Below are 8,632 nucleotides of genomic sequence, written 5' to 3' on the forward strand. Positions count from 1 at the left end.
TAATTGTTAGCGCAATGCTAACTATAGCATGGTAACATGTTCACTCCAGCAATGCTAACGTGCTAAAATCAAGCAGGTATAATGTAAACTGCGCTAGCTTTTGCACTAAACAAAGTACTGCTGTGTTGGTGGTAATGTTATTATTTGTATAGGTCATAAACTGAAGTTCTTCACAGATCCTAATTTTGATTGATGATGGTTGCTACTGTAGATGAAGACTCAAAAGTCAAAGCAAATCATTTAGACAGGAAAATGAAAGTCTGCCACCAATGACTCGATCATTGTGTGTTCACAGTCGTCAACGTTTCTCCATGTTCCCTACACGGCCATCACAGGGACTTACAGTCTTTCTTAATGGCTTTATTACACAAACAATTAAATACAATCATATCTCACAATAAAATATTGTCACATTATTCTTCACCTGAATGCAAACAAACAATAATGTATTAAATATTCAAGATATCAGAAAAGCCTAAGCTCCTAAGCGAAGCAAAATCTCACTGAAAAAAACGTTACACACAATCAATACCTACACAGTAATAAATACAATAGTTGATCAGGTATCAGGGAGCCACATTCAATTCCTAACATTATATTTAGGCAATGGTTATTGTGAATTCACCCTCCTGACATGATTGCTGTCTTGTTGGGTTCCTCGAATGATAGGTCAAAGTTTAGGCTCAGCAGAATAGCAGGAAGGGATTCAGTGTTTCGCTTCAGAGTCTGTGTGATATGAAAACAACTCATAGTCACTTTAATGGACTGTGTGTGACTGTATGTTTGTCCTTGGATGGAATAACCCAACACTTTAATCAAACAATTATTTGCCTTAATCCAACATTGGATTAAGGCGCTAACCTTTTTCTTTTTTTTACAGCATCTCCATTTTCTCTAAATACATAATTGAATTGCTTGATTATCAACATATTTATACATGAGTCATATTTCAACTGAATGTGAACATACGTTTGCAATGGACATCTTATCGTTTCAGTGGGAACAAATTACCCCAGTTGTTTGCCTATAAAACAATCTACTGTATGATAAATCTAAAATATTTTTGATCTGCTGATAATTTGTTTCATAAATTGCACTTAATTTGTTTTACTGTTCAAGCATCCTGGTTGGCTTCCCCGATACACATGTTTATAATGAATTTTAGTAATATGATTCTGTGCTGTGAAAATACGGCCAGAGCTGTTTTAAAAGCTACCTGAGTAAAAATGTCCTACCTTGGTTACTACACCTTGGTTACTACACCTTGGTTACTACACCTTGGTTACTACACCTAGCAACACAAAGTGGTTGGCTAAAAGTCATTTATTTTTGCATTTTGCATTAATCAATCAATCAATCAATCAATCAATCAATCAACCAATCAATCAATCAATCAATCAATCAATCAATCAATCAATCAATCAATGTTTATTTATATAGCCCAATATCACAAATGTTACATTTGTCTCAGTGGTCTTCACAGTGTGTACACAGTGTGTGCATCAAGGCTGCATGTCAGTTTTAAAAAGTGACCGTGCTGAACTCACTAGCCACACACTTTGCACACACTCTGATCAGAAGGTCTCCTGCGAACTTTGACTTAATGGGATCTCTTCCGTAGTCGGAGGTCAAAGGTTCAGATCTAAGGGTCATACATGGGGTTGCTGAAGTTTACAGAAAAGTGTTCGTTGCTTTCCAAAAGATGGTTGTAAGATCTTCGTCTGGAACGGAGAAGGAGAGCAGAAAACAGAGTGAGAAAAGGTTGACTTGAGAAGAAAAATACAAGAAATCCCTCTAAAATATTCTTTAGCAAAGATTTGATGACCGTAGTCTTAAGAACATGTGAAATAAAAATAATCTCATTGGTCAAATTCAATTTGGTTGTGAACAGTTTCTATTCGAAAACATTTCCCAATTTGGGATCAATAAAGTACATATTATCTTATCTATTCATTTCTCTGGTATGAACAGTGAGTATGAGACCTGATCACACCATATTTACTTTATTAAAAAAACAAGTTACGGCCTGGTGAGATAATTCAATCATGCGTTTGGTTCTTCAACAAACTCCATTCATCTTCATTGTGAAAGCAGTAACTTGAGAAAACAAAAACATCCACGAACAAAACCAAAACTATCCGAAAAAAGTAATCTTTCATTGTGATTTGAATGAACTACTGTATGCCTGATTCACCCAAAAGGGACTGACTTTCCTCTGGGATGCTAAGAGCACTGATGCTGTTTTGCTGTTACTTTAATATGAATATGATCTACTGGATGATGCACTACAAAAACTCGAAATCCTGCCAAGTATATTTGTCTAATATCTAATATGTCTTTACACCTGATATAAGACACAATAACTTCACAAGTAACAATGCTGTGAGATATCGGGTCTTGTTTTTAGACAATGCATCATCTTGTTAAGTAAACAAATCTTATTTTGAGTTGTATCTCAGATGAAACACATATTTTCTTACATATTTATTAGAAAATCACCAACTAAAATCAGAAAACAGAATTCTTTGGAGCATTTGCAGCTTATATTGTAACTCAAAATGTCCTGATTCTGGTCAAATATAGTTCAAAATAAGTTCTCCCAGCTAATTACAAATAATAATAATAATAATAATACATTTCATTTCGAAGCGCTTTTCCAGGTGCTCAAAGACGCTTTACAGTGGTGATAAAACATGATAAAATAGAATTTAAAAATGTATAAGAACATGATAAAATAACATTTAAAAGTTATTAAAACAGCAACACAGCATAATTCACAGATTAAAAGCCAAGATCTGATTTATCTAAATATCCCTTCTTATTTCAAGAAATCTTACCAAGCAAATGTTCTCTTGTTCTATTGGCAGATTTTTTAACTTGTTTCAAGTGAAAACAGCTTGTTTTCATTTTTGTTAACTTGTTTTTGGAGCAGCATTTTTTACAGTGTGTAACAGTTGCCAGAAAATGTCATCACTAACGTTGTAGTACATTGACGGTAGAATAATGTACTACTAATGGACTCACCGGATCCTGTAGTAGTACAGACCAACCAACACGGCTATGACGGTGATGAGGAACACACACATAATCACTGCAATACTTCCTGAAATGAGACACAGAGAAAGACATAGAAGATAAGTCTGAAGATATTCCTTTTTATTTCACCATCTCTAATCCTGCTTCTCTTTTGCCTGTTACACTCCTTTGAAAAATGGAGGAAAAACCTATTGCTATTTAAAGACTACAACAAGGAGAGCAATGTAGCTTCCATCTTTAGCCGTTCTTTAGTGTTAGTTTGGACGCTTGTAATTTAACCACATTGTAAGGACCATGCCATCATCTAACTGCAATGTGAAAGAGCGCATCAAATTCCATGGCAATACATCTCCATCTTTATAAAAGTTGTTAAATCAATTTAATCCCAAACATGAATGTCAATCATAGTTGGGATTCAATTAGATGTATGGGCTAGGGTTAGGGTTAGGGTTAGATAATTCGATTATAGGAATTGATCGGGTGTGAACCATTGTTCTTTTGCCATTTCTAATACTTTGGATATTTGACAGTCCTTAACAAATGGTTTACGGCAGGACTGACCAAGAGAGATTACCATTTGAGCAATGACCCGAACAAAACATGGCAACAATGTGGTTTCAGAATGATTTTGAGGCCTACAACTTCACAGAATTGTCTCCGATATTTGGAAAGGTGCGAGGTGCAATCCATGGGTTGCATGTCATCACGCCTTAACGTGCCTCATAGTTGAGAGAAACAAGTACAGTAAGTGAACGGCCTCAACTGTAATCGTCTCCTGCCAAATCTCTAACTGTATCAAGAAAAACTTGATGGTGTCTTTGCCCAACAACGTGCCATGACCCAAAGATAATTCCTGTTCCAGATAAAAAGTTGACCTTTGAGTTTAGGAATTAATTATTAATCTAGTTGCTGGAAACTTGACCAAGCAGGAAGGAGCTCTATTTATATGTGCAAGATAATACTGATGAAATGACACTACAGACCACTCCTCTTATATAAAAGCAGAATTCCATCCATAAACAAAGCCATGGGAAAGTATTGTAGGCAGTTTGCAGCGACTGTCTAAGGTCATTGTGTTAAGTCACTTGGCTGAAGGAACAGCAAGTGATGGGTAACTTTGTAAAAATGTTACAGTGATATGTGAGGAACTGTCAGATATTTGTAGACTTAGTTTACTGTAGATCATCAATCTTAGTCTCGTCATGGAATTGAAATGTCTGATCTTTGAACTCACTAAGCGTTGGTGGGTGGAGTGTTAGATAAAAGTTTGTGTTTCTCAGTCTGGAAAACTCCCTTCTATTTTAATTGGCACAGAAATCATTTCAGACAAACTACATCTTGATGCAAATACTATATTATAACCTTAAGCATTCAAAAAGAAAAGTGAAGTTCAAAGTTGTGTACAGGCCACAAGGAAACAAAAAAACAATAAAATGCACTGACCAGTTGAGATTAAATCAAAAAAGATACCAGATACAAATGAGACACCTTGGAGGCATTGGAGGAAATGATACCAGGAAACCAGGTGTCAGCTTAATGGCAAATACATTCTGACATTAAAGGACCAAGCCACCAATGAGTCTTTCATTGCAGGAATAATTCTAACAAGCATGTACTGTATGGTGGATTTTAGCGACTGTTAAGCCCGACCAACAAAGTTATTCAAATGATTAATGATGAGGGGATGTCTGTAGCTAGTTGGAAATGGATCCAATATTTTGGTTATAACAGATCACTGATTGCTCTGTATATTTAACAATATACTAATGGAAAATAATTTATATAGAGGAAGGTCTTCCAGGCACTCCAAAATGTAAAAAGTGGGTACTTTAGTAAAAAGTAAGAAGCCAACATGTTAGAAAAAAATATGTTTGGATGATGTAGCCACTTAAACTAAGGCTTTAAATTGTTTTCCTTGCTTACAATGTCTTTCTTTAGATTTTGGATTGCCTGGATTGTCTTTCTTTTAAGCCAACCCAACAATATTTAAGACATCTCATTTAAGCCAAAAATGTCAACCTGATGCTTCTTGAGACAATGTCATAGGATCAATGTTCTCCTTACAGTACAGCAGTTTTCTACAGTATATATCTTCCATGCAGGATGTTTCCTAGGAACTCAGGCTCTTAAGTTTCATTTCAGTTGGAGGAACCAGGGTCTTAACTCAGTCACCTCAAAGGGTGTGTCCCAAATGATACATAAAAATGTAATCAGTCTAATTGTCCTTATCTCATGGAAGCATACGTAGAAACAGTTAAGTTAAAAAACTACCGACAAAGAGAGAGAGACACCCTAAGAGTTATGAGTCAGATGCATTATCAGCTTCAATTTCTAATTATGTTGGGAAGGAAGTTATTTTATAACGGGGACACAGTCCAAACTTAGTTAGAGGTAAACACCTCAAACCTGCACTTGTTGGGGCTTTAGTTCCTCACTTAAGAGCAGGGCAAATACACACCTTACCAAGTAGTACGAATGGCAAGATGTGAAGAGCTGAGAGGCTGTGTATTTGAAAAGTTTAAATCAATATGATTAAAACCGACCAATATGATAAAACTAACCATGTTTTCAAAGGAGTTGACAGAAAAGTAAAGATGAATCACACAAGTTATTCACAAAACACCCTGTAATGATTGGCCTGCTCTGCCACACTGAGTGATGGGGTAGCAATGAGCGGATGTCATGACAAAAATTAGTGCAATGGTTGAGGAAGGGATTAACTGGTGCACTTCAAATAGCTGGTGTTCTTTTTCACTGATTCAACTGTTAAAGTCTCACCTGCAAAGTAAACCAGGAAGTCTGAAAAAAAGTATTGCTTTCAAAAATTAACTATAGATCTATTAAAGGGGTCAAAGAGAGGCGTGAACAGATGCATGGGCTTTTCAATCAGAAAGGTGTGATCCCCTGTGCTTTGTTGGTTTCCAAGGTGTGTTGAGCGTTAGGCAATGTACAGTATGAAACGTGGGGTATTCAACACAGATGGAGTGTTCGCAGTTTAATGGCAATATATTTAGACTGTGCTTTTAAAAAAAGGTCTTAATTAAACAGCTAGTCTTGGTTCTGGATTCTTTTTGGCTGAGCCACCTTCAAATCACTTCTTGGGAAACATTTTGTTTGAGTTTATGACCAGATACCTGTAAAAGTAACTATTACGCCCAAGACTGCATCCTCTCTTTCCTTACATGGTTCAGGTCAAGGATTCTTTTTTCGTTTCCCGCTGGGAGCTAACTTTGCAGGTTGGGTTCGTAAAAAATGAGTTTTGGTTGAAATGCTTCGAACGGTTCACTTTTCTGTGGACTACGGAAATGAAACCTATTCCGTGTTGGTTGTTATGCCTAGTATAAACTTTTTTCAAAAGGTCTATTGTCTAGGGCAGCAGTTCCCAACCTGTGTGAACATTATGATTTGTGTGGAAACATTTTCATTATTAAGATTTTTATTTGAAACTCTTATCCTTTCTCTTTCTTGATCCTCCTTAGCAACAGTCATTACTACTGGACTAACAGCGTGTCACATGTTCTTAATTTAGCCTCCATATTGTTTATGTTTGAATGTGGGCCACAAACATTTTTTTTTTTATTCTTAAGTAGGCCCTGAGTTGAAAAAGGTTGGGAACCGCTGGTCTAGACTGAGTGTAAAATAAAAGTAAGTATATACATGAGTGTGCACACTGTTACTAGAGCAAATTGTAATGAAACAAACAACTTTTTATCAATGCATACCTGAGCTTAGAGCATTGGACTTGTGTTCTTCCTGTTTCAGTGTGGTGGTTTGGGTGGCGATGGTGGTGCCAGTGGTTGTTGAAGGGCTGGGGGTTTGGATGGTGGTGGTGGGACCAGTGGTTGTTGAAGGGCTGGGGGTCTGGGTGGTGGTGGTGGGGCCAGTGGTTGTTGTAGTGCTGGGGGTCTGGGTGGTGGTGGTGGTGTTGGGGCCAGTGGTTGTTGTAGTGCTGGGGGTCTGGGTGGTGGTGGTGTTGGGGCCAGTGGTTGTTGTAGTGCTGGGGGTCTGGGTGGTGGTGTTGGTGGGGCCAGTGGTTGTTGAAGGGCTGGGGGTCTGGGTGGTGTTGGTGGGGCCAGTGGTTGTTGCAGTGCTGGGGGTCTGGGTGGTGGTGGTGGTGGGGCCAGTGGTTGTTGAAGGGCTTGGGGTCTGGGTGGTGGTGTTGGTGGGGCCAGTGGTTGTTGAAGGGCTGGGGGTCTGGGTGGTGGTGTTGGTGGTGGTGGGGTCAGTGGTTGTTGAAGGGCTGGAGGTCTGGGTGGTGGTGGTTCCCTGTGGGTCAGTTAAGATGGATGACAATGAGATAGAAGATAGAGAATACTGGCTAGTTGTTTTAAAATACATTACATTACATTGCATTTAGCTGACGCTTTTATCCAAAGCGACTTACAATAAGTACATTCGACCAGGAAGACACAAACTTGAAGAAAACAGAATCATAAAGTACATCAGGTTTCATAGAGCCACACATTTCAAGTGCTACTCAACTGGCTATAGATAAGCCAGTCCATTATTAGTATATAAGTATATAAATACAAATCAAGTGTGTGCGGTTTACCTCAGTGCTGTCTGCAATTGTGGTAGAAGCTGAAATGATAGGATTGGTGGAGTTTGTATGTGGGACAGTAGATGATTGAGTAGTTGTAATCGGGGGGGGTGGTGCTGGACCCCTGTGTTGTTACTACAGCGCACAACAAAAGACCTGCAATTCAAGACAAAAGACGTAAGTTTAAAGTACATATCACACATTTATGGGCATACAATAGCTATTATTTAGGTATAATCCCCACAGTCTCTTAGGACATCATGATGGCATGGTTATTATCTTAAATGGCCTTAAAGGGACACATACTGTACAGTATATTAAGGTTACTTTACTCAGCATGCTCACAAATACATATAACAAATGCAACCCGGTATCACGGCAAGACGTGAACATGTGACGATTTACCATGCTGGGAGACGTGAAGATGTCATGATTTCGTCCCTTTAAACGTGACAGTGACACGGTATTGTTAACATGGCCCAACCAGAGGAGAAATACCTGGAAATGCCAAGCAAATGCTCTACGCCGACGGTCGGTTGTTATTGTCAATATTAAAGGGGACCTATCATGCAAAATGCACTTTTGTATGTCTTTTATACATGACTATGTGTCCCCGGTGTTCCAGGGAACTCACCAAGTGTCAGAAAACACAACCCTCTCTCTTTTCCTCCATAACCAAATCTCTAAAAACGGGGCTACAACGGATCTGATACAGACTGATACAGATTCGAATTATTTTCTACGTCACAAAAGTGGCGCTTAGTGGTCAACTCTCCACCTATTAGGGGAATGTGGGGTTGGGCCACGGCCGGCCATTGCCACTCGAAAGCGCTGGAGACGCTGTAGTACCTATGCCAGGCCTGTAAGTGGCGCTGTAGTCTGCCACAAAAGTAGCAAAGAAGACTTCCCTTGCATGGTTGCCATGGTTGCCCTTCTGTTTATTCTCCGCTGTGGCTCTTTTTCTCCCTCCCCGAGGCAAGCGTTTGCTCCTGCTGCTGTTGTTCATTGCAATCCCTCCCTCGCTGTAATTCTCTCCGGTAGTCCACCAGCAGAAGA

General features: G+C 38.8%; 1 protein-coding gene across 1 annotated transcript; it reads right to left on the reverse strand.

Annotated features, from left to right (window-relative positions):
• Positions 1-345: 345 nt before the first annotated feature.
• Positions 346-8,007, reverse strand: parm1 (prostate androgen-regulated mucin-like protein 1). The gene is made up of 5 exons (XM_071205075.1): positions 7,982-8,007; positions 7,589-7,700; positions 6,759-7,302; positions 3,025-3,103; positions 346-1,721 (listed from the first exon to the last, which is right to left on the reverse strand). Exons 1-5 carry the CDS (start codon positions 8,005-8,007, stop codon positions 1,643-1,645), a joined length of 840 nt encoding a protein of 279 aa, XP_071061176.1. The 3' UTR covers positions 346-1,642.
• Positions 8,008-8,632: the final 625 nt, after the last annotated feature.

The sequence above is a fragment of the Pseudochaenichthys georgianus genome, chromosome 12, assembly GCF_902827115.2.
Source record: "Pseudochaenichthys georgianus chromosome 12, fPseGeo1.2, whole genome shotgun sequence".
NCBI lineage: Eukaryota > Metazoa > Chordata > Actinopteri > Perciformes > Channichthyidae > Pseudochaenichthys > Pseudochaenichthys georgianus.

Excerpts from the sequence above, each read along its gene's own strand:
- parm1 (XM_071205075.1), bottom strand. The coding sequence starts at position 8,007 with ATGACATCTTCACGTCTCCCAGCATG. Across the intron at positions 7,701-7,981 it reads TCTTCACGTCTCCCAGCATG|GGGTCCAGCACCACCCCCCC; the intron begins GTAAATCGTCAC and ends GTAACAACACAG. Across the intron at positions 1,722-3,024 it reads CTGTACTACTACAGGATCCG|ACGAAGATCTTACAACCATC; the intron begins GTGAGTCCATTA and ends TCTCCGTTCCAG.